Here is a 26,732-nt window from a genome sequence, read left to right on the forward strand (position 1 = left end):
CAAAATATATTATATGCATGTATAAAATTATTAAAAGTAATAAAAATTTTTGATTATTTTCATTCAAAATTATTTTGAGCCTATTCTTCTCCTCCCGCAACTCCTCCCAGACCTTTCTCCCACATCTCTACCTACAAACTTCATGTTCTTAGTCTCTCTCAAAACAAACAAAACAAAACAAAAAACAAATGAAAGAAAGAAAGAACAAGGCAGAAAGAATGTAGGAGCCTGAGGCGGTGGGTGACACAAGAGGGCTGACACCAATATGAACTCACAGAGACTGTGACAGGACACAAGACCTTCCCAGGTGAAAGCAGACACCATCCTAGCATGTAAAGGGCGAGGTGGACAAAAGTCCCACCAAGAAACTATTTGCACTTAGTACCTGGTGGAAAACGGAAAAGCAGCTTTCTCCATCAGAGTGTCCTATCACCAGGTACCTTAGATACTTTTCTATTGCTGTGAAGAGACACCATGACAGTGTATGAAAGAAAGCATTTCACTGGTGGCTTGCTACAGAACAGAAGTCCGTGACCATCATGGCAGGGAGCATGGCGGCAGGCAGGCAGACGTTGGAGCAGTAGCTGAGAGCTTACGTCAGACCCACAGACGTGGCAGAAAGAGCAACTGGCCCTGATGTGAGTTCCTGAAACCCCGAAGCCGGCCCCCAGGGACACAACTCCTTTAACTAGGCCACACCTCCTAATCCTTCCCAGACAGTTCCACCAACTGGGAGCCAAGGATTCAAATATACGAGCCTGTGGAGGCCTTCAGACCACCACGCGGTGTATTACAATCACACTCCAGGGCAGGCCACATGCCCAGGAGTAGTTGGCCAAAACAAAACAGACTCCATGTTGTATGTATGTGTGAATTTCCCATGTAAACGAATATATGTGTAACATGTATAATTGTGTATACACATGTATATTTTTAAATTACTAGGGATCACAAGCCAATGTATAAAAATAGCTTATGGCGATATGGGATATGTGTATTAAGATTTAAGACTGAAAAACACACCTTGTATTAAGATTTAGGGTTGAAAAAAATCTTTCAAGAATAAGGTGTGGGGCTGGAGAGATGGCTCAGTGGTTAAGAGCACTGATTGCTCTTCTAGAGGTCCTGAGTTCAATTCCCAGCAACCACATGGTGGCTCCCAACTATCTACAGTGTAATCTGATGCCCTCTTCTGGCCTGTGAGTATATATGCAGGCAGAGCACTGTATACATAATAAATACATAAATCTAGATGGAGGAAGAGGAGGAGGAGGAAGAGGAGGAAGAGGAGGAGGAGGAGGAGGAGGAGGAGTTGTTAGGTCTCTAGTGTAGGACTCTGGTGTCTGCATCCTTCTCACATTCATCTCCACACTCTTCGCTCTGCAGCACCCCCTGCTGGGAACATCACCTCACTGCATTTGAGTTCTTAAAAGATTTTTGTTTATTTGGGTTTTGGTTGTTGTCTCAACCAGAAATGTTCACAAATAACTCCAAAATACGAAAGTTTTTAGTGGGGAAAGTCCAACCTAAACTTAAAGACAACAGTCTCTCCCTTCCACGTGTCCCTTCAACTACACTTCATCATCTACACTGAACAGCTGGCATCTCTCCATCCAGTCAAAGGACAGCTGTTTTGTGCTATACCCCAGCCTCAGGACCCCCTTCAGAAGTTTTCCTCCTGGCACGGCCGTGTGATGTGCACAGAAAGGACTGTAAACACGAGGTGGCCAGCTGTCCCTGGTAGGCAAGTGAGAAGGCGGCAGGTAAAGAGGCAGTGGTGATCGCAGCAACAGTCAGCCACTTAAGACACTCCCTTACTGGAGTCCACCCAGTTCTCCCCGCTCCCGGTGAGAAAGGCCCATGCAGAAGGCAGAGGAAGCACCCGAAGAATCATCCTGGGGCAGAACTGAGACTACCAGGTGAAGTTCTCCCTCCTGTCCAAGGTGAGGAAGACCTGTCCATGCAGAAAGGTCCAAGAGGCCCCAGCACAGGGAGGAAGGGAAGTCACACTCTCTAAGGGCAGGACAAGGGAGGGAGGGTGGGGGTGGAGGCAGCTACGGCCTGCCTGGCTTCTCTCACGCCCGGAAGCCATCTTCTCAGCCAGCAAGCTCTTCAGCCAATGAGACACTAGTGAGCATCCACAGACTCTCAGAGCCTGAGGACAAGAAGGAAAAGGTCTCTGCTTGCTCACTGTTTTGTTTTGTCACTCAGGGTTTCTCTGTGTAGCCTTGGCTATCTTGGACTCACTTTGTAGACCAGGCTGGCCTCAAACCTACAGAGATCCACCTGCTTCTGCCTCTGAGAAGGCTGGAATTACAGGCTCGCACCACGGCACTGCGCCTGGCGCCCATTTATTTTTTCATATATTTATTTCAGCTTACTGCTTCTGTGCAGTAGACAAGTACCCTTCATTTCCTGCCATTCTTCAGACAATCCTCACCGTTTTTTGTGTGGCCTCTTTCTTCCTGATGAGGGACGCAAGCTGCATGGTGCTCATAGGGGTATCAACAGTCTGGGACGTCATCCACCCATCTGTGGCTGGGCGTGTTAGTACCTATGCAGACACTTGATGCTGCCTGTGCATGTAACAGCCACCTGTTCCCAATGCTGTGGTCTAGACTGTGTTAAGCGTTAGGCTAAGGCAGCCAGGTTGCCCGCAAGATGAACAGGTTGCCTCAAGTACCCAAGCCTTTCTTTTTGTTTGCTTGGCTAATGACATTAATCATACATGTGCTAAATGTGCACAAGATAGGTGTGAATCTATGAATGTTAGCTGCTCACAGCAGCATCATGCTAACACTACCAGAAGCATTCAGGGAGTCCCTGGATGAAAGAATAAAGAAAAATGTAAATATACGAAGTGGCAGACAGATGAGAAGAAGTAACTCTTTCATGAGCATTGAGTTCCAAACTTGCGAGATTAAAAAAAGTTCAAGATGGTTGCAAACTGATTTAATGCTACTGAAACGGTAAATTATATATTTTTTAAGTTTCAAAAAAACCTGGCGCTAATCTAGCTACTTCCTCCAGATACAGGCTGACCTGTGCCAACAGCTGAGTGTCAAGCTCTCCCGTCCTTAGATTAAGGTACGCCGACACTCAATCTCAACACTCCTGCAATCATACCAACTGAATAAACTTCATTAGATCTGCGGGGAGCGGAAGTGTGGCTCAGCGGGTAGAGAGTTTGCCTGGCATACATGAAGCCCTGGGTTTGATCCTCAGGACCACACAAGCCTGGTGTTGCGCCACACACTCATCAGCCAAGCAGTCCGGAGGGAGAAGCTGCAAGCTCAGAAAGTCAGGGTCATCCTCAGCTACAAACCAAGTTCAAGGTCAGCTTGGGCTACTTGAGACTGTCTCAGAACAAAAGCAAAAAAAAAAAAAAAAAAATTGTTACTTCCAAAGTTTACAAAGAGAATGGGTTTTCTACGTCAAAAAAAAAAAAAAAAAAAAGCCAGAGGGAATAAAATTCAAATATTAAAACGTACTATTTTAAGTTTCCCCCATTAATAACTGTCCAAAAAGCTAAGAGAGAAATACGTGAGATTTAACATTTTTATTTTTTGGTAACATAATCTCCCAATTGTTTTTGCTCAGATAAGGGTGAAAATATTCACTATTTGTACAAGTAAGCACCCAGGGAAGCCACGCAACGGGAAGCAAACCCAGAAACAATCACTGAGATGAGAGATACAAAAAACAAACATACAAGAAAAATGACAGTAACCATACAGGAAAAGCTGCTACAGTGAAGAGCTAAGGGAAGGAAAAGCACAGAAAAAAATTTCATTTTAAGAAGAGAATAAAGGCAGGCAGTGGTGGCGCAATCCATTAGTCCCAGCACTCGGGAGGTGGAGGCAGGCAGACCGCTGTGAGTTCGAGGCCAGCCTGGTCTACAAAGTGAGTCCAGGACAGCCAGGACTACACAGAGAAACTTTGTCTTGAAAAACCAAAACCAAAACCAAAACCAAACAAAGAGAGGAAAGGAGAATAAACGCTGTAGATTCATTTCATATTCCTTTAGAATGTGGAGGATTTTCCTGAGGCTGGGCAGACAGGGAGTTTTCCAGGTTGTCCACGGGACTTCTCTGACCTCTGGCTAACGCTGTTGGACACCACTGGGTTCCAGAAAGTTTCCTATACAAAAGCGTCTGCATTAGGCCAGCGGCAGTGATCTGCTAACTCTTCATCTAGGTAAGTAAAGGACAATTTAAACTGCTATACATAAAGACACACACGGACAGGACACTGTCACAGCTCTTCTGTCCCTCCAACCAGACTCAAAAATAACAATTTAAGATTTAAAATGTTCCTTTCCTGTCAAAGTCCTACTTGCCTTTCAGAAAAGAGAAGTGCCTCAGTGTGCGAACATGTCTGTAGCAGATTCTTACCCACTGCGGGGTGTTACATCCCACTCTCAAAAGACAAGTAGCACGCTCCCCTTCTATTAACAAACATTCCATGGTACACAGGCAGAAACTCGGGGCCTTCCTGCAGGGACACCTAAGTTCCCTCACAGCTGACTCTTAAGGCACAGAATGCAACAAGGCTACCTAGTTCAAGAGCTCAGCACTTCAGTAACTATTGTTATAAAGGAATATTTAGAGTCTTATAAAGTGGGGAAATGTCTAAAGATGCCTCATGAGAAAACAATATAAGTGAAGAAAGCACACCGGAAGAGACTCGTCTCCATCTCACACTCATCCGTGGGCAGCGGAGAACATTCTAGAAGATGGCCGTACTGGTCTCCTGGATGTTCATGCTTTTTGCTATGTCATCATGTAACCATAAGCATTTTTTGCTCTTATTAAGATTTTGTTGTTGAAATTAATGTTTAAGATTTACATCTTCGTTCTTAATAATCAATTTAAATAGCAATCTTCTAAGAAGGCTCATTCTAGTACTTCTATGGTCTATGGGACATCACACGTATCAGGAGTATTTACACGTGCATCCATGAGACTCGTCTTTGAGGACAAAATTTCTTGGTATACGATACCTCGGCTCCCCCCATCCACTTAGGCTCATCGGGGAATTCGGCACACAAAATATCTTCTGACTGGTCCGTTCCCAAGACGTGGTAGCAGAGCTTTTGGTGGAGATTGGTGGATGTCTCCGTGCCTGAGGAATAAAAGACGCTTATTAAGGTGCAGTTGGGTATTTTAAAGAAAATCTACCTCCATCACACAATGCAAAGAACATTTCACATGTTAATTATACAGCTGCAGGATGCCAAGTTAAAAGACAAAATGCCAATCATGTCTCTACACACCAGCAATGAAAGAAAAGAAGAATTCAGTTACCATTAGCAACCAACAAAGTGAAAATTCAATATAACCTAACAAAGCACAACATATGTAAGCAAAATTACAAAGCATCCCAAAGAAATGCAGTAACTGAGAAATGGAGATACTCCATGCACATGGAAGAGGGCTCAGTGCTACCAACACGTTGGTTCTCTGGGCCTGCCTCTTAGACGCACTGCCAGGACTCCAGCATGTTCGTTTGTGCTTAGGGACTGTCCTGGGGGTTTCTGTTTGCTTTTTGTGAACCTGACTCGATCTAGAGTTATGTGGGGAAAGAACCCTCAACAGAAACAGTGCCTCCCTCCAGGCAATCCGAGGAAGGCGGCTTCTTACATCGTGACCAATGGATGTGGGAGGGCCACGCCCACTGTGGGCGGGGCCACCTCTGGCTAGGCGGTTCTCAGTATACAAGAAAGCAAACAGAAGCAGCCAAGAGGAGCAAGCTAGTAAGGGGAGGCACTCCTCCCTGGTCTCCGCTTCAGTTCCTGCCCTGACTACCCTCAACATGGAAGATTACCTGAAAGTGTAAGATTACGTCAACCCTTTCCTTTCCAAACTGCTTTTAGTCACGATCTTTATCACAGCAATAGAAACCAAACTGAAACATGAAAAAAAACTGAGGACAAGTTTACATGGAGGGACAAAAAAGATTCAGAGCACAGGACAACAAGGAAGAGAAGAACAAACGAGTGGCCACACCCCACCGAAGGTGAAGAACGAACAGATGAAGGGCAAACGCTGACTAAGTTCATGACTTGTCGTCAGCAGTGCTGTGTGCACGTCATCCCAGCACTGGGGAGCAGAGGCAACTGTAGCCAACCAACCATGTCTGCATAGTGAGGCTGTTTTACAATAAAAGACTTAAAGCTACAAGGGGGAGATGGGGAACAAGAGGGTAGTAGAAATAGAACAAAGAACTAAATGGAGGACGGGAGGTGGGGGAAGGAGGGGTGGAGGGTGGGGAAGGAGGGGTGGAGGGTGGGGAAGGAGGGGTGGAGGGTGGGGGATGGAGGGGTGGAGGGTGGGGGAAGGAGGGGTGGAGGGTGGGGGAAGGAGGGGTGGAGGGTGGGGGAAGGAGGGGTGGAGGGTGGGGGAAGGAGGGGTGGAGGGTGGGGGAAGGAGGGGTGGAGGGTGGGAGGAGGGGTGGAGGGTGGGGGAAGGAGGGGTGGAGGGTGGGAGGAGGGGTGGAGGGTGGGGAAGGAGGGGTGGAGGGTGGGGAAGGAGGGGTGGAGGGTGGGGGAAGGAGGGGTGGAGGGTGGGGAAGGAGGGGTGGAGGGTGGGGGAAGGAGGGGTGGAGGGTGGGGGAAGGAGGGGTGGAGGGTGGGGAAGGAGGGGTGGAGGGTGGGAGGAGGGGTGGAGGGTGGGAGGAGGGGTGGAGGGTGGGGGAAGGAGGGGTGGAGGGTGGGGAAGGGAGGGGTGGAGGGTGGGGGAAGGAGGGGTGGAGGGTGGGGGATGGAGGGGTGGAGGGTGGGGGATGGAGGGGTGGAGGGTGGGGGATGGAGGGGTGGAGGGTGGGGGAAGGAGGGGTGGAGGGTGGGGAAGGAGGGGTGGAGGGTGGGGAAGGAGGGGTGGAGGGTGGGGGATGGAGGGGTGGAGGGTGGGGGATGGAGGGGTGGAGGGTGGGGAAGGAGGGGTGGAGGGTGGGGAAGGAGGGGTGGAGGGTGGGGGATGGGGAAGCATCGAGTGAGGAACCAGGGGTCGGGTGAGTTTTGAGATATAACAATAAAGGTCACGGATGAACTTGACCATTAAAATTAAAAATGTATACTCGGCCAAAGAGCCTACTGGAGGAGTGAAAAGGCACAGGCTTTGCAAAACACCAACGTGACAGAGGGCCATTAACTAAAGCGCCCAAAGGACTTGACTGGTCAGCTTCAACAACAAGAAAACTAGAAGCCAGTCAAATAGCAGGTCAGAGACAGACGGTAAGTAAGCTGTGACTACGGGCTCCACATCAGGTGGAGGAAACAGATCGTAACAGAAGCTAACTAGTACAGAGATGCCAGCCTGCCGATTCCCAAACTCTGAGAGCATCGCAGACACTGGGGGGCCCAGCCAAGAACCCTCCCTCCTTGCTGGTAGGAATGCAGAAGGCCACAGGCTTTGGAGGATGGTTCTAGGCGTTCCTCACCCTAAGATCTGACAACTGAGACACCTAGAATTCATCAAAAGGATCACAAATGTCCACACAGTAATCTACCCACGATAGAAACTTAGTACATAACTGCTAAACTAGGAGACAGCCCCGGTGTCCTTCAGTTACTGAATGGATAAATACAACAAACCATGAAACGTTACTGTTCACTAGAAAGAAAAGATCCACAGAGCACAAAGCAAGTAACTCATGGCAGGAACTGCTCTAAAGAGTCTATATTCTGTGCAGTGCCATCTATAGACCTAAAACAGACAAAATTATCCCGATGGAACGGGCCAGGAGCGCCCAGCACAGGCACACGCCTGGACCCTGGACCTGAGAGGCTCAAGCAAAACAGACCTAAGTTCAAGGCCAGTTTGGGCAACACAGTGAGAACCTGTCTGAAAAAGAGAGAAAAGGAAGGATCAGGGTCACCAGGCACTAGGGAAGGGCACGGGGACAGAAGGGGCAAAAAATACCTTCACCAACACTGCAAAGGGCACGTGTCACAGCTGTGAGTCCAAGGGCACAGACCATGCACCAACCACCCTCACTGGCTGATGATGGTCACTGCAGGAGCTAATTATGAGTTATTAATAATCCCTTACTCTGAAGACACCAAGGATACACACTCATCTTTATCAATTCAGCTGTGAACTTATGCTTTTTTTTTTTTTTTACAAATGTTAGGTATCAGCTGACTATCACCAAAAAGTAATTTATATATTATTTGCTGATTTTGAAGACTATTGAGACTAAACTTTATTTTCTCATTGTAAAAAATGTGCCTATCAAGCTACTGGGGTAGTAAACAATAGTGCCAAAATGTAAAAACTACTTTATGGTGTTGAAGAACACTGACTTTTACAGGAACGTTGGTAGGAGGCACAATATGAACTGCCTGTGTCAATCACAAACCCCTCCATTATAGTCTGAGAGGCTTCTACACACACCACACCACACCACACCACACACCACGAAAACAGCAGAGTTACAGCTAGGTGACACCGGCCTTCTTAAACCAGTCATAATTACCAACCAGCCTGCAATCTCAGGGCCACCACTGGCCACCTGCAGGCTAAATGCAGTTGCAGCCAAACACAAAATTCTAAGCATTAAGTTGGGCGTGGTGGCACACACCTTTAATCCCAGCACCTGGGAGGCAGAGGCAGGCGGATCGCTGTGAGTTCGAGGCCCACTGGACTACAAAGCAAGTCTAGGACAGTCAAGGCTACACAGAAAAAGCCTGTCTCGAAAAACCAAACCAACCAACCAAACAAAAAATATAAACATTGTGAGATTTAAAAAAAAAAAGGTTTGGTAACTTGATTGATGGGTTTATAGCCAACAACACTTGCGTGGTAATGTGAAAAGGATGGATACGTGCAGTCCGCCCAGTGAACAGCACCAATCAGCTTAGCGTCCCCCTTAGCTTAGAGAAGCCACACAGTCTCTCTAAGAAGGCGCCACGCTCGGGCGCTCACCCACCATCGCTCTTCCCATCCTGCTGCGGGTACGAGTTGTAGAACATGCCCTTCCCGTCGTGTGTCCAGGCCATGCAGGTGAACTTCACTCGCTCCAGCACGTCGGGAAGCTCCTTGGCACCATCAACTTTCATGAACTTGATAGTCACCCAATCTGAGCCACTGGCACTTAGACCATAGGCAAAATATTCACCATCTTCACTGAAGGCATAACCTACAGGGCACAGGAGATGGTCAGGTGTGGCCACCGGATACACAGCCGCCACCCACACACTCAAGGCTGCCTGTCACAGCATGGAGACCAAGCGTGCCACCGAGGCACGGGAGTTAGTAGTGAGCGAACCTGGGCTGACGTGGGAGAACTGCCATTATGATGACAAAGTTCCGTAACGCCCTGAGACCATTCTTTCTTCCTTCATAAATAAAGCCTTAGACTATATAATATACCCATTAAGACGATTCCGTTTTAAAATTTTATTAACTCAACGGGTAAGTCAGTTGAAAACACAACTCGTGGGACACACAGCATATTTTATTTATACTCTAAAGGGAGTAAGTACGGGGAAATCTGCTTTTATAGTAATGACTGGATTATGATACGGAGCATGTAACAGAATTAAATTGTAGCCATTAAGTAGTTTGGGATAGACTCCAAAGCATTTGAGATCTCTCTTTACAGCATCATTTTCAGAGCATTACTGGCACTCAATCCGCACCATGACATCACAGACCCAGCTAAATACAGCCTGAGGGCTTGCGAGGAAGGTTCATAGTGTGCGCATTCCAAAAGAAACAGAAGGCAACCTGTCTGTGGACTGCCATGCCAGGCCGACTCCTTGGAGACCAACAACACTCCCATCCTGTGGAAGCTTCCTGACAGTCAGCCATGTTTTATGTTGGCTTTTATAGCTGTAACATCACATATCAGACTATCCTAGTAGAATAACATTCAGATGCCGGCGGTTTCCTGGGAAGCTTGCTCAGTTTTACTGGAGATCTAAAAATTTGCAGGAAGCTCAGTAACTACCAAGGAACTTCAGTTAGCAGGAAACTGCTTTGCTAACATTTGTGTTAATCACTTCTAAGTCCTATATAATATCCACAATCATATGTATATGATCATGCCCATGTATATGATGATGCAGAGTAAGAGTCTAAAAGGGAATGGAAGAATATTCACATTTTATTATATAAAACACTGACGTGTTTAGATTATTTATATATAAATTGAATTTTTCAGGAAAAAAATAAAATAAATCATTACTTTGATCAAAAGCATATGTAAGGAATCATATGCCACGGTCTCATGCCCAGTTCTCCTTTAAAGCAATCAACACCTACAGAAATCACAGAGATCTGCCTGCCTCTGCCTCCCGGGTGCTGGGATTAAAGGCATGTGCCACTACGCCTGGCCAAATCTCCCTCGCCCTTTATAGCTAGAATGTTCTTTGCACTGCTTAAGTTTCCTGCAAGAGGATTTAAGTGTTTCCAGTCAGATAGGTCTCAGTTGCTATAGGAAAGGATTCTTCAACATGCCAGGGGTTAACTTGGGTGTAGTGTGACTCATTCTCCAGTTCTGGTTCATTTTGCTGTCAGAGTGAGAGAGATGAATGTGACGACTCATGTGGTCTCAGTACAGTGTGCAAAGTTAGCTTTCCTAACACTGTGTGTGCACCTGTGCTACACATGGTCCACACCCTGCTGGGAATCTCCAGAGACGCCAGGACATGCAGTACTTACCTCGGAGTGCTACTGTGCCGTCATCTGACAGAGTGTTGGGGTCCAGGAACACTCTGGCTTCCCCCTCTAAGGAGTCCTGCACATATAACACCCGTTGGTTCTGCAAACCTGTATTGTAAAAATAAAAATACCTGGGGACAGAAATTCCCTGTATTTAGCTGTGGCATTTTCTATTTGTGGAGAAGAATCAAACACACGAAGAAGCGTTTCACAACAAATCCACACACAGAAAGAAACCGCTGCAATAAAGCTGAGGCGGACAGGAGGAGAGTGGAGGAAGCCGCTCGCTTCCTCCCTGGCACTCTGTTACTTGAACTCCTTTCTGTACGCAAATAGCTTACTGCAGCTTGGTGTGTGAGCTACAGACACAGACCAGTTTGCTAAAAATAACACTTGCAGTCAAACAAAGCAGTGAGCATTTCCTCTAAGCGAGGAAGAGAGCAAGTTTTCTACTGTAGAACTCTGGTCTGCTTCCACAGCCGGGCTGGCTGCCAGGTGTGAAAGTCCTCATTTCTTAACCGCTGTTTTACGAATCTGGACAGCACTTGGCAGGACGAAAATTATCCTCATGTTCGAACACAACACTCCTGCACAGAGGAGGACGTGTGCACTCAGGCTCTGCTGGCCACAACGGCACCGTGCTCACCAAACGACCAAACAAACAGGCAGCACTGTGTTCCAGTTAGGCTAATGAAAACAGGTGCTAGGCAGGGAGCAGCACACTGGGTCTACATTGCTGGTATCTGTTCGAGATGGGGAGGGTCTAAATTCCAAAGTAAACGTGTAATAGTGTAGCCAGAGAGACTTTTCTTTTTAAGGACAATAGGTTGTGCTCAAGGGAGTGCTAGAAAGAGATGGACAGGAGGGCTAAAGTCACAGGCTCTACTCTACTCTATCCTTGGATAGGAATAAGAAGCATGTATCATAAAACGTTTTCCAGTACCACAGGCCAAAGCGAACATCAGACGGAAACAAATCTCCCCTGTTGCTTGTGAATCACAGGCTCACCAAATAACCATGGGTAACAAGATTTACCATAAGCTGGTTTCCCAGGCTGTATCACTGCCAAATTTCTTAACTGCTATTTTACAGATACGGACAGCAATGGGCAGGACAAGACCTAGTCTCAGGTTCAAACACAACAATCGCTTCCTTTTACGAACTGGTCGGCTCAACGTGTACTTCGTTTGTTTGACATGGGGTCTCACTGTGTAGACCGGGCCTGCATAGAACTCAAAAAGATCCACTTGCTTCTGCCTCCCAAGTGCTGCAATTAAAGGCGTGAGCCACCACACCTGACTCGTATTCGGTACTTTAAGCACTCAGGGACGCTGCAGGGTGGCTCAGAGGGTGGCGTGCTGACTGATGAAGACCCTCGTTGGAATCCCCCACGGTGACGTAAGTTAGACACTAGGGTTCAGGCCGTACCCCAGCACTGGTAAGCTCCGGGCTCTGAGAGAAACTGCGTCTCAAAAAAGGGCAGAAGCCGCACGCCTCTAATCCCAGCACTTAAGAGGCAGGGGCAGGTGGATCTCTGTGAGGTGGAGGCAGCTGGAGGAATGTAGAAAGGCTTGTGTCAATGAAGAGACGACGAGGTGCAAAGTGATAGAGGAAGAAACCTAATATCAACCTCTGGCAAGTACGCATTCTCATTCTCCCCGCCCCCCACACGCTTACACACACACACACACACACACACACACACACACACACACACAAATGTATACACATATACCACACACACTAAAAAAAAAAAAGTCACTCTGGAGCGTGAAGAGACAAGGAACGCACACACGCTCACGTACCGCTTGCCTTTCTTGAAGTGGCAGCTGTACTTGGGGTAGTCGTACAGTTCAGTCATTCTCTCCTTGTATAAGCCCCTGATTGGACACTGCTCGAGAAACGGCACTGTGATCTTGTTCTGCGCCTCCACGAACGCCTGCAGAGAATTAGAAAGGACAAAAGGCATAGCAAGTTAAAAACTTCCCACGAGAACCATTGTTCTTCAGCATCTATCTGCAAAAGTGTATTTCTGAAGGTGAGTATGACGGCTAGTGGCATAATTCCAGCAGCCAGGATGCTGAGGCAGCAGGACCACAGTGACTTCAAAGTTACCGTGCGTGTGTGCATGCATGCATGTGTCCTATGCTGTATCAGAATTTCCAGAGTGTGTGTGTGTATGTGTGTGTGTGTCCTATGCTAGATGGGAATTTCCAGAGTGTGTGTGTATGCGTGCGTGCATCCTATGCTATATCTGCATTTCCAGACTAGCACAGGCTACAGAAGAAGGACCTATTTCAGAAAAAAATTAACTTTCCCCTTGATAATTAATAACCGACTCTTCAAGGCTCCAACTCAACTAATGCTTACAGGGCAAGTACTAACTCATTAGACCCTCATCTTTAGAGAATACTTGTGTGTGTGTGTGTGTGTGTGTGTGTTGCGTAGATGTCAGAGAACAGCCTGTAGAAGCTGTTTCTCTCCTTCCATCACGTGGGTCCGAGGATGGGACTCGGGTCATCAGGCTTTGGCAACAAGTGTCTTTGCCCACAGAGCCATCTCTGCAGCCCAAGGAGATTCTCTCATGAGGCCAAGTTTATCTACAAGAAAGCTGCACCCTGAAGTGGTTTGATAAGCTGTCCAACACTACACAGCTGGGGACCGGAATGGAGCTGGCTTTTGAATTTGCATCCTTAACAAACAGACTGTGCCATGCCGCTCAGTCATATCCTATCAATAATATACATTTATAAATCCCCAAGGGTCCAGCTTCAACCCCCAGGTCAAACGTAGGAGAGAAGACAGCAGCAGAAATCCAATGACTTTGCTTTCTCATACTATCTAAACCTACCACTGGGTCAACTCTCATCAGAGAACTTCACTAAAATACACAACTGAAACTGCTTAGATATTTAGAAAAATTGAAGTGGCAATGACTAAGAAACATCAACAATCATATTTTTTTGTTTTGTTTTGTTTTTTTAATGTGCCTTAGTGGGTTGCCTGCATGTGTGTCTGTGTAGGGGTGTCAGACCTTGTAGTTACAGAAAGTTGTGAGCTGCCATGTGGGTGCTGGGAATCGAACCCTGATCCTTTGGAAGAGCAGTCAGTGCTCTTAACTGCTGAGCCATCTCCCAAGCCCCACAATCACAGCTTATAAGAAGAGGAGAGCTTAGGGATGCAGGCAGGAGAAGGGCTTCCCTCTTACAGTCACTTGTGTCCTGTAATGAAGAGTTTCAGACTTCAGCTAGCATATACCGACTGTTCAGAGTATCGGGTTTCCTGTGGGCGTCCTCATACATGCACAGGATGCACTTGGCTGTGGTCACCAGGCCCCGTTGCTCTCTCCTGTCTTCATTTCCCTGGATAAGTGGTGTAGAGCACTATAACTGGCCCGGTAACTCATGTGCGAGTGTTGTTAGAAAGGAAGCCAGTGTTGACGGAACCGGCACCGTATCCAGTGGGTCCAGTAGGATGTCTACACAAAGGTAAGCAGCCAGGCGAGGCCAGGGAAGAACGGGGCACGTGACGTGCCGGACAGCACAATGCAGCGACACTTTCAGTTCGCTTCTGTGTGTGCCTCAAGCTATCGGGGAGGCGGGGGGGGGGGGGACATCTGGGAGCTGAGTGCTATTTTAAGTGGACAGATAAGTCTGGGTTCCCTCTGGGAACTGGCAGCCCTGCCTTAGATAATCATGGTCCCGTGCTGGGGGGTGGGGGAGAAGGGGGAACAGTGCCAAGCTCAGTGACGCTCATGACTTCAAAGGAGAAGAATGCAGCATATGAACTCAGCGATTAGCAAGGTTTACGCAACTCAAGAAACATCATTCAAACGGAAAATAAGACTGAGTCCCTCAAAATATGACCACCAGCTGTTTATTGCTATGGAGGCTATTTAATCCCAGCAAACTCTGCTCAGCTCTGGGCTAAGTACATGAGACCCTGCTTCAAAAAAGTCTTTAGCTGAGGCTGGGACTGCGCTATACTAACAACGGAAACAGTGACGCACACTGTGTGGAGGTGACGGAGAGGGAATAGGTGGCCTGAGCCACCTGTGAGACTTTCTGCCATCCGTGTGGCTTTCCTCAGGGTCTCACAAGCACCAGCATAGGCCTTGGCACAGTGACAGCACAGGCGATGGGACTGAGGGGGGATTTTTGCCATCACAGGGCGTACATTCTATTAGGGACAGACACACACACACACACACACACACACACACACACACACACAAAGTGTTGTGCACGCTTCAGCTCCAACGCCACACAGAGGGTCCTCAGTGAAGTACGGTGGCCGCTCAGAGGGCCAGCTACAGACCTGCTGCCTACCAGCAGGCCCAACAGAAGACAAAGGCTGAAACCGATGTGACACTACCATGACGTCTCTGTCATATTTTATAACACAACCAACCCCAGGTTGGAAAAGCTGGACAAGCGAGACAATTGTCAGAGGGCTTGAAGACACAGAAGGCATTTCCTAAATCGAATCGTCAGGCATGGAAGCTCTCGGTGAAAGAGGGGATGTCATCGACTGAGGTCCGAGAGCTGCGGAGGGGCCTGCAGGGTGGTAGGGCAGAGGTGTCGGCCATGGCAACAGTCGAGTGGTCTTGGCAACAGAAGCTATGAGGAAGAGAAAGGTGAGCAGGCTGGGAATGAGGAGAGGAGGCACCAACGAGGAAGACCCTTCACCCAAGTGCAAACTGTATTCATTTGCAGATTAAGGAGGAAAAGAGACACGGTTGTCTCTTTAAGGATCACCCTACTTCGGTAGAGAACACACTGTGGGAAATGCAGAAGCAGAGAGAGCGAGCCACTCAGGCAACTAAGGCAATGCTCCAGGTCAGACGCCAAGCCAAGTGGAAGAGCTGGAATCTGAAAGGAACAGGAGTGTCCACGGCCTGGGGGTGGAAACAGAGATGGGCACTGCGTACCAAAGTCTGCAGTGCCAATGGCAATTTTCTAGAGAGCCCTGCCAAGATATTCTAGAAGAGAAAACAGTCTGAACACTAAGTGGGACTCCCCAGAAGCTGAGGATCCCGGCTGGTGCTCCCACCAGGGGTGCTCCACCCTGCACATCCTCGTGTCAGGCTGCGCTCTGGCCTCAGAGGGTCTGAGAGCCAAGGCTGCCCAACTGACTACTGGGCCCACGTCTAGACAGGTGGGATTGTGATCTTCTTCTCCGGCCTGTCCCACATGCTCTGCCGTAATGACCACAACACCTGCACCCCACTGTGAGCGCACTTTGGCTTTCCTCATCCCCAAGTGCCATGCAACTGTTACCCCAGGCAGAATCATGCTACAAGGAATTTTAAAACGTGTCCACTTTTGTGATCTCCCACCCACAAGTGTGGGTCAGCTTCTTAAAGTAGGGCAGGATTTAACGACTGATGTCTTCCAAGTCAAACGCTACGAATGCAAAACCCCAACAGTGTCCCAGCGCTAACGCTGCCAAGCCCTTCGTCATAACTGAGAGGGAGCCTTCCATGGGGGGGGGAGGCAAGTGTTCTGTGCAGGCTCCCCTTCTGCTATCCCAAGTACACACGTTATATTGTACATGTGTGATAGAACCTGGGGGAAGAGCGGCCAGGGGTAAGGATATGGAGGGGAAAACAAAAACCCTAAAAGGGTCAGTTGGGAGGACACGGCTGGGTGGAGGTCGAACCCTGTGCCTCTCACAGGCCTTCAGCCACCATGATGACCAGAGTATGTAAAAGTCTGGTGAGATAGGCAGGCCCTGAACACAGCACAGCAAGTGAGGCCCTGAAGGGACGAAAACAAGGGGCTTTTCCTCCTTAATCTGCAAATGAATACAGTAAACACATTCTCCTCCCCACCCCCTGGGTTTTTTGTTTGTTTGTTTGTTTGTTTTGTTTTCCAAGACAGTGTTTCTGTTTAACAGCCCAGGCTGTCCTGGACTTACTTTGTAGACCAGGCTGTCCTCGAACTCATAGAGATCCAACTGCCTCTGCCTCCAGAGTACTGGGGTTACAGGCCTGAGCCACTATGCCAGGCTCCACTTTTTCACTCAAAGTAGAGGAAGTCTCTTCACACCTTACTCGTTCATTATTAGCATGCTTAAAAGCAAAGCAGAGTGTGGGAGTGGCAGCCCACACCGGTAGCGCCCACACCTGTAACGCCGTTACCAGAGAAGACAGAAGCACAGGCAGGCATTGCGAGTTCACGAGTTCATGGCTGGCCTGGGCTACACAGTGAGACCCTATGGAAGAGATGGTGAAGAGGGAGGGAGGGAGGGAGGGAGGGAGGGAGGGAGGGAGGGAGAGGCAGGAGGAGACTGAGTAGCACATGAGGTTACACGCTACAGACCTGCTCCACACACAGTGATATAGTTAATACTGAGTCAGGCTCCTATATCCCTGTTGGGGGTAGAGTCTGTGATGCGCATTCTTAACACAGCTGCCTATGCAAGAGCAGCTGCGCCTGGGGGCTGCCGGCTTGGCTGCCATTCCTGCCCTCAAATGGAGCGGCTCAAGTTCTCTCCCGACACTCTGTCCCTGCACACGCAAACTAATCAAGACTGATGACCGAGCCAGGCAGAGACAAACGCTTCACCATCTCACGTGCACGGAATGTTCAGCGGCTGGAGTAAAACGGAGGTTGCCAGGGGTCAGAGGTCACAGTGGTAGGCAGTGTTACCGGGAGATGCTGGTCAAAGGACACAAAAGTTGAGGTAGGAAGAGAAGGGTCAACAAATCTAGTGTGTATGGTGGTGGATGGAGTGGACAGTCCTGCACACCTGGAAACTCCTTAGCGTAACTCTTACGCAGTCCCACCACACAAACAGTTAAGTATGGAAGTTAACACGTTACACAGCTTGATTTAGACATCTCACAACGTTTAAACATATAAAAATAGATCGAAAACTATAAGCAAGAGTGATTTTTACTGGTCACATATACTTAGGGAGCTGATTGTCTTATAGAATATATGCAATCTAACTTTGCTTTCCTAAGATGAGGTGGAAACAAAAATGCAGCTGACTAAAATGAGACATACTCACATTCTATAATTCTTACAACAACAAACAGACCTTATGCCCACAGTAACTAAACTCCGCCACATAACATGATGTGCAACAGAGAAATGAATTACGGACAGGATGTGTCACAGAAGACCCAGGGAAGGAACAGACACCTCCACGGCAAAGTGGTAGGCACTGCAGGGTGTGGCCTGTGAGCCGCTGAGTGGCCAGCGGGTACTGGGTCCATGCCCTCCACAGAAGGGTCTGTCCTACCTTTTCAAATGCCACCACCAAATAAGGACACTGCTTTTATATGCCACAGATTAGAGCAATCCCTGCTATATAAACAACCAGCCCTCCACACCCTCACTTAGACTCCATTAATCATGAGCCAGAAGAATTTGGAAAAAACAACTGCACTGGTGCTACACATATGCAGGGTTTTTCTGTCCCCTTGTCGTTATTACTTAAACAACACAAGTGTTTACAAAGTTCTGTACTAGGTCATGTAAGTAATGTGGGGGTGGCTGAGGTGCACAGGCATGCACCCACACAACCCATCTTATAGGAGGACCCTGCGCATTAAAGACTCTGGTCTTAGACTCAATCCCCAGCAGATACCCGGTGATTAACATAATTAGCAAGGAAAGCAGCTTCTGGAGGAAGTGGCCGCTGTCCAGCAAGGCCTGGCAGGAAACCACGATCCAGCCAGAGTGCAGCTCTGAGGGTCCAGGAAGCTGGCGCGGATCTGGCATGTGCTGGGATTTGCTTGTGGATGCCTCCCTCCCTAGCCGAGCTCGGTGGCTCCTCGCTGAGCTCTCCCAGGGTAGCAAATCCACAAGAAAAGCAGGCCAAGGGGTGGCAGAGCCCCCCTGGCAAGGCCAAGAGGACTCAGGACCCGGGGGTGGCGGGCAGGGCAGTCACAGAAGCCGCCCTTCTCTGCTTGTCCCTGAATGGGTCAGCTTGGGGCTGGCCACTGTCCATCAAGGGGAGGGGAAGGGAAACCCTTGTTTGACTGTAGAGCCGAGCATCATTCCTAGTGCTGTTCATTCGCTGCCCAGTCAGAGCTAAAACTTTCCCCTCATTTGGTTCTCAGGCCCTACTGACTAAAAGTCTGGAAATTTACATTTCAATCCCTAAATGATGCCTAATTATTAAAAGATAAAATAGATGACACGCCCTCTCCTGAATAATTGATGTGTCAAACGCAAATCCAAAATACGCAAGTACATTGGGGGAATAAAGACACGGAGCAGGAGAGATGGCTCAGAGGAGTGACTGCTGTGCAGACTGCAGGACCTGCGGAGGGAACCGCTGGGGCCTGGCTCTGGCCAACCATCATGGGGACACATCTGTCCCTCTCTGTCACACACGCACGCACGCATGCACACACACAGACGCTCGCACGCACACAGGTAGACAGACTATTACAAATTAAAGTTCATGAGGTGTGTCCCCAAAGAAATGAGGGTGACAGCAAGTGAGAGGAAAAAATTAAAAATTTCAAAAGTGTGTGTGTGTGTGTGTGTGTGTAAGAGATTGAGGTGAGGGAGGTGAGGGAGGATTATAAATTAAAGTTCATGAGTCAACCTGACGGGCAAGTGTGTCTTTCTAGGGACCTTTGGGAAAGAATGCCTGACCCCTGCTGGCCAAGCGGAGTATTCACTCCTGAGATGTAGCTCAATGTGAACCACACAAGAGAGGCTGCAGCCCAGGGCTTGCAGGCATGACTCCCACAGGCCCCGGCAGAGCCCACTTGGTCTAGAGTCCACAGTTTTTAAGTTAAGGGCTGCGCAGGGCATGGGCCTGGCCCTGAGTGCACGCCTGGATATGAGGAGCACGAAAGGCAGAGGCCTCACTGTGCCTGATGAGGAGCTGGTTCAGGTGAGCACTCTGTACCCACACGAACGCCCGCTGGGAAGCAAGAGTTCTGCCCTCAGTCTAAGGTGAACTTCCGTCCCAGATCTTATCATCTTCAACTGTTCATTCTTTCTCAGGCCCAGGGTACATCTGTAAGTCCTGCTCATCTTAATGGCAGGTTCCCACCAATTCCTGTCTACAAAGCAAGACAATAAGACACTTTCTTGAGATCAGTGGTGAACACAGGTAGACAGACCACCTCATCTTAGGAGCCATCAGGCTGTAAGCACTGGGAAGCCTAAGGGAACAAGACTTATCTTCCCCAAGCACAAAGAAGCCAGCTAGAAAGCATGCAGTGACCTAACAGACAGAGAGCCAGTTTCCCAGACCAACATACACACTCCTAGATCAGGCCAAACCGAACACACACACACACCCGCACACACACATACTCCTAGATCAGGCAGAACCTGAATGAACACACACACACACACACCATATACACACACTCATAGATCAGGCTGAGCCTGAAAACACACACACACACACCCCTGAACTCCGCAAAGCAACACTTCTTCCCTTGGGTTTCAGACATGCTAATCAAGAGGCCTGACAAGCAGTTGTAGGAGCCCACAGCTGAACATTGAGAGTGGGCACCCAGGACCAGAAGGGGCTGCCTAGAGCTTGCCCCAGGGCTGGCTGAGATGTATGGATTAAAAAAAAAAATGTCTACGCCAAAGAACTTATCATCAAGAGAAACTAAACTCAGCATTCTCATTTGAAAAGAAATAGTAAGAAAGTTATGAGTAGAAATTGTAAAAAGCCTAACTTGCGAGTTTTGAGAACTACTTTTTCTGTTTAAAAGAAAAAGTACATTCGGCCAAAGCTCTAGTCAAACTAACCGGGTGAGGAGATGGACATTCAAAATTACAGGGACACAGAAAGGCAACCTGACAGCGCAATCATGGAGTATTATACTCACCCAACGCCATGCTCACAAATAAAGTGCCTTGATAAAAATGAACATCCTCTGAGAAACAAGGATAAGTAAAACTGATCCAAAAAAGCCGTGTACAGAGTGACAGAAAAATCTTGAAAAGGCTAAAAAAAAAATTAGTCTTACTGTATGGCCTCGTCCCACACAGCTTTCTTTCAATCATGAAGAAGCAGATGATTGCTGTACTGTGAAAACTGTCCACTGTCAGAGCAATGCTGAGCATTTGCTAAGCACGTGCTGTGTGCCTGTGAGTCTGATCAATGCTTCAAAACCACGTACTCATTTAATTTCCAGAACTACGTGAGGTGGTTTTCTTCAAGTTACAAGCTTAAGAAAATTGAAGCTTAGAAAGGCTAAAAACATGACCACACAAACTACTAAAGCTGTGGAGCCAGAATTCAACCCTGTTTTTATTTCTAAAGTTGCTCCTTTGATGGCTACGTATTACCACCTGAATAACCAGATGGAGTCCTCTCGAGTTGCTGGAGGGCATGGGGTAGAAAGGAAAACCTGGACGAAAGAAGACCAAGTGGGAAGCTGATGAGCATCTGGATGTGAAGCTAGCCTAGGGCGAGCACGGGTGAGAACAAGGGTGCATGGAAGCACACCTGCGTGGTGGCACACCTGCGTGGTGGCACACCTGCGTGCCAGAAACTCACCGGTTAAACTGCCCAGCGCCGAATGCTCAGATCACCCACAAGTCACACATGTGCTTTGATCCTTGGGATTCCCCAGTGAGAAAAGCTAGACCCCGCCCCTGCACCCCCTGCTCCCCTGCCCACCCTGTAATTTACAAAGATGCTATATATAAAGGAAGAGAAAAGGGAAGTGGAGCTGCAGTGCCTGGCAAGTGGGCCCTCCATGAACCCGAGGCACCATTACTCTCCTCTAATCATGTCTTTGCATCTTCTAGGGGACCTGACATGTCCACCAAGGCCAGATTCTCCAGAAGTGCTTTGGTGACTTCCATAGTTGACAGCTCTTTTCCATAAACATGGCAAAAGAGAATGGTAAATGGATTAACAGCAACTAAATTCAGAAGAAGAGAAAAAGAGTCCTTTACACTTGACTTTTGATGGGGTTTTTCTCCTTGGATGCCAGGAGTAAGTGAGACCTCCTAGTGTTTCACACACATACCACCACTAAGCTGCACCTCCGGCCCTCGGCACTACCTGATGTGAGCCCCTCACAGAAAGACCACATGGTGGCACACACCTGTAATCACAGCACTCGGGAAGCAGAGGCAGGTGGATTGCTGTGAGTTCAAGGCCAGCCAGGTCTGCAAAGAGAGTCCAGGACAGCCAAGGTTACATAGAGAAACCTTGCCTCAAAAAAAAAACCAAAAAAACCAAAACCAAAACCAAAACAATCCAACCAAACCTGAGTGCGTGTCTACAAGGAAAACAGAAAACCTATGTGCCGGTGCCTTTAAACATCTTACCAGTGCCTTAGGGTCAGCTTCTCTACCATGGAGCTCCTAGCCTCCACTCAGTATGCAAGAGATGCAATTCAAATCCCTCCAGCATGACCTCTAAGACCTCAAAGGACGTCTCTCTTCAGTGCAAGTGAGCACGTACATTCCCTGTAGGCACCCTCCACACCACACCATATGTAACCGAAGAGTTAGCCAGGGCCTGAAGACAAGACAGGGAACAGGTGGAGAAGGATGAAACAGGGAGGCCAGAGGGCCGATGCCTTGGGAGCAGCTGCCATCGACTCCCCTTCCTTCCTAAGTGAACAGGAGTCTGGCTATTTCTCTTGCCAGTGCAGGAACCAGTGTCCTGGGCTCCTGCCACACCTTCTTCCTCCCCACCAAGAGACGAGCGCTGGAACTTGGCTGACCAAGACCCCTCTGGGGGCACAGTCTCATCTGCAAACAGCCTTAGCAGTGGCGGCTGTAAAGTGAGTATCCCTACACTGACGTCAGTGTGCTCCAGGCGTGGTCCTCCGTCCATCCCCATAACTGCTGCTAATGGCTCATCTGCCCGACTTGGCCAGAATGAACTTCTACTGCTTCTATCCAACACTCTGGGACGAGGCCAGGGAGGCCAGGGAGACGGCACATCCAAGCCTGATGACTCTGGGACAAGGCCAGGGAGATGGCACATACAAGTGTGCTAACCTGAATTGGATGCCCAAAACACACATTCCCATGTGGAATAATAACAATAAAAAAGAATAAATACAATTAAACAACTCTGAAACCTCTGGTACAGAAACTGAGGCAAGCGAAAGGATGCCAGCGGGGAAGAAGTACTTGGGAGGAGTCACTGGGTACCAGCAGCTTCCTCATACTTCTGACAATTACGACAACAAGAGTGTGAAAGGAGCCTTAAATACATAACCTCAAGTGTGGGCTTAGGTGCGGTATGCTTACAAACGGAACTTAGGCGGCACATTCCCACAGGAGCTAAAGTGATACTTGAGACAGAAGACCTGCCATAGTATGTAGCAGTTTGTTTACCTAAGTCATCTCCTGTCTATATCTGATAAGGTGAACATACAGTGTGACTCTCCGTCCCGGTCCTGCCAGGGGACACTAATGCGTGGGTACGGTTCATCAGCCGGCTTTGCCAGTGGGGTTCACATGGTCCAATTAAGAGGGAGGCACCTAACAGCTCTGAGGCGACCACTGGCCCAGTTTAACCACCACGCTTCAAAACTCTGAAACTCCACTAGGGTGGAGATCAACACTAAGAATGTGTCTTTTTATGGAAAACCTGGAACTCAAAAAAAAAAAAAAAGACAATCTGGCTAGGTTTTATGGCTGAACTTTAGTCTTTAAAGTTCAACACTGACTGAAAGACGACATGCAGGGTAGCAGGTGTGCACACTGAAAGCCATAGTTCTCAACTGCCAGCGCCTTGGTCTACTCACTGCGTATGTTAAACGGAGTTTCACACATATATTTTCATAGGGTGTTGTTACCCTGCAGCTAAATGAATGAACAAATTCTTCTTCTGTATCTTATTTTGTGTGTCCACATGCTTAGATGCGTGTTCACGAATGTGTGGGCACACCTGTTACGCAGATGTGTGTGTATGTACGTGTAAAGGTTGGTGTGATTGGTCTCTATGTATTTCGGCAGGAACTCTCATCAAACTCACTGACTCAGCTCCTCTAGCTAACCATCTTTCTCTCGGGCCACAGCTCTCAACCTGTGGGCCAAACAACCCTTTCACGGGGGTCGCCCATGACCATCGGAAAACAGATATTTATATTACAACTCATAACAATAGCAAAGTTACAGTCGTGAAGTAGCAATGAAAACAATCTTACAGTTAGCTGGGGTCACCACAACATGAGGGGGTGTTTTCAAGGGTCACAGCGTTAGGAAGGTTGAGAACCACTGCTCCAGGGATTCCGCCCTCTGCCTCCTCCTGCACACTGAGATGACAAGCAAGCCACCACATCCACCTGGCTTTTACACAGTATTCCAACTCTCTTGATTGTACACAAGTGCGTTACCCCATGAACTGTCCCCCCCCTCCCCCCCCCCCCGCCCGAGCCACTTATATGTCCTTATAAAGGAAATGAACGCTAAATTTAACAGCTTCCTTTGATCATAGGCGTACAAATAAATCCAAGGGCTTAGTTGCGCCATCTGACTTCTAGGTCATGTAGCCACACAGGTGCATCTACGGTCTCTGGGTCGTTCCACCGCACAGAAGCGTCTCAGAGACTGGAACAAAGCAACCGTCTCCACTTGTCACAAAGTCCTCAAAGGACACAGTACATCAAAGCCAGCCTCCAGCCTTGAGCTCCTGTGTGCCTCAACCTCCCAGTCAGCGCTCACGCCTGCCTCGTAGCGTAGAGCGACTTCACTAGCGCTTCGCGGCTCTGAAATTCCGAGCAGGCCTCCAGCCCAGTGCTTCTCCTGCAAACGAACACCACAGCGGCCGGATGGGAAGATGCAGAGAGCTCCCTGCTCACCTGGCTCTGGACCACGCTAGGTAGACAGAGGCCAGACGGATACAAACAGCAGCCCTTGCTACGCACATCTCGGTTTAACACTAGAGGGCAAAGCTAACGCCAACACAAGCACACGGAAAGCCCAGGAAAGCAGGTGTTCATGTAAAATCTGCCCTCCGCTGGTCTAGCCATGGCGCTATTTATCTCACAGAAACACCAGATTATGTAAATGTCCTAGACAAGGAAAGGAGAGGCGCTGGAGAGAAGAAAGAAGATGTGGTACCTTCTAGGCTTATCATCCCCAAAACGGAAGGTGGTCGGTCTGTCCTACCTCAGCCCCCTGCCAGCAAGTGTAACGGGGCTGCCCTAAACAACTCGGTCAACAGGAGACAGGGAGGAGGAAATCCTTGATGCTTGCGGAAAGGAAATCTACACCACACACTCTCTGAAACAAATGGCAGCTCTATCTTGTTTGTTTAGAAGGATAACCATACACGCAATATTTTGTATTGATTTTTTTTCCTGACTCCTATTAAGAATTCTCTTGAGAGAGAGAGAGAGAGAGAAGGGAAACAGAGCTGCTAGTCTCACTTTGCCAGAAGCAGCTCTCAAGAGAAAAAAAGCCATCAAGATATATGCAGCTGACTATACATTCATTCGGTTCCTCAAGCGCCCAATCCCTAGGAGACTTGATGAAATCGGAGACTGGCTTGACAATCAGAATTTAAGCGGCCATCCCTGGAGAGGTGTAAATGTTGCCTCCCTACATCCCCTTCAGTAACTCAGTTCCAACTCCAGGAAGCCATTCAGAGGGGTGAAGAAATGATAAGACGCACAGGATAAAGAGAGTGAGATTACAGATGCCGCTTTCATCTAGACCCAAGAGCTACAACACTAAGCCCAAGAAGTGATTTTTAAAAAAAAAAACGATCAAATTGTCACTATCTGGGAGGGCAATAGAAGGTGCCCCGTGGGCTACAACCAGCTCCAGGACAAACAAGCTTCCTGACTCCTGCAGTAGCCCAAGACGCTTCCCTGATGATGGAAGCAAGGGACACAATCTCCAGACACCCAAGGGCCAGGTGGAGCCGAGGGAAGGAGCAGCCCTTCACAGGATACAAGCCACCAAAGGTCCCCCTGAGCACGGTACACTGATTCCTCAAGGCACTGGCCTCTATAATCTTTTTTGTTTTTGTTTTCCAGAGACAGGGTTTCTCTGTGTAGCCTGATGGTCCTGGACTCACTTTGTAGACCAGACTGGCCCAGAACTCACAGCAATCCGCCTGCCTCTGCCTCCCAAGCGCTGGGATTAAAGGTGTGTGCCACCGTGCCCAGCTCCTGGACTCGAATCTTGAAGACAGTGGCTTACAGAGGCTCCTCGACTTAACCCATGGAAAGTCAAAATTGCATTTACTAGGCCCAATTTACCGAACAGCACAACACTGGCAACCTGATGCACTGGGGACTCTGTCTATATACTGAGGAAGACGCTGTGGGGCTGGTGACAGAGTGCAAAGGCAAGCACATCCAGGAACAGGAGAATTTGTTTGAAGACTGACTTTAGGGACTTGACTCTCTCATTTTCAAATCACAGGGAAGGCCTGCAAACCTCCCTGGGACTCAGGCATTTCATGCCTTGCCTACCTGATGTCTCATCCACACCAACGACGTTTTACTGTGTCCAGAGCCCTTCTACCCCAGCAGACCTCCTCTCCCAGGGGACACTGATAGATTAAAAAGCAGGCCAAGGAGTGACAGAGCTCCCTCCCAAGGCCAAGAGACTCAGGACCTTAGGGGTGGGGGTGGGGGTGGGGTGGGGTGCAGGGCAGTCACAGAGGCCTGCAAGCCCAGCTAGCCAACAGTGACATGTGGCTGCTTTTCAGGAAACACATGGAGAAACTGCAGCTAGAGGAGTGGAATGCTGCACCGTCCAAGTCGATGTCAGAGCCTGTTTGCTGAAGCATCTTTTACTTTCCGTCCTTGCCGAACACTAACACAGACAAGCAGTGCAGCAGGCCGCACGGACGCCTTTACCCCTAAGCAGCCAAGCTTGCTCGGCTGTGACAGTGACTACTGCCACTGTCCTCAGCTATGTTATGCGCCTTCCCTTGCAGGCCTGCAGCCTGTCTTCCACCCAGGAAGCAGCTGATTCAGGCCGGGTCCCAAAGCCTCTGACCTGCTAACATTACAACCCCAGGGTAGGCCCCTGCCTCCTCTCCAAGACCAGCTGCACTCAGGTTAGGAGGGCCCATGGTCAGCAGGCCAAGATGGGGGTGAGGGGGGGGCAGGGGGCGGGGGCGCTCAGGAGCATGGGCAGG

The 26,732-nt window shown here is 48.7% G+C and overlaps 1 protein-coding gene across 1 annotated transcript in view; it reads right to left on the reverse strand.

Moving 5' to 3' along the window:
- The window catches only part of PREP (prolyl endopeptidase), a 102,825-nt gene that overhangs the window by 67,418 nt on the left and 8,675 nt on the right, over nt 1–26,732 (reverse strand). Inside the window, exons 3-6 of the mRNA XM_084776085.1 lie at nt 12,473–12,606; nt 10,668–10,798; nt 8,932–9,141; nt 5,003–5,124 (exon numbers count right to left, since the gene is read on the reverse strand). Of these exons, the coding sequence (XP_084632211.1) occupies nt 5,003–5,124; nt 8,932–9,141; nt 10,668–10,798; nt 12,473–12,606 (597 nt within the window). The remainder of the gene's footprint in view (nt 1–5,002; nt 5,125–8,931; nt 9,142–10,667; nt 10,799–12,472; nt 12,607–26,732) is intronic.

The sequence above is a fragment of the Acomys minous genome (genome assembly GCF_964271855.1).
Source record: "Acomys minous genome assembly, chromosome: 3".
NCBI lineage: Eukaryota > Metazoa > Chordata > Mammalia > Rodentia > Muridae > Acomys > Acomys minous.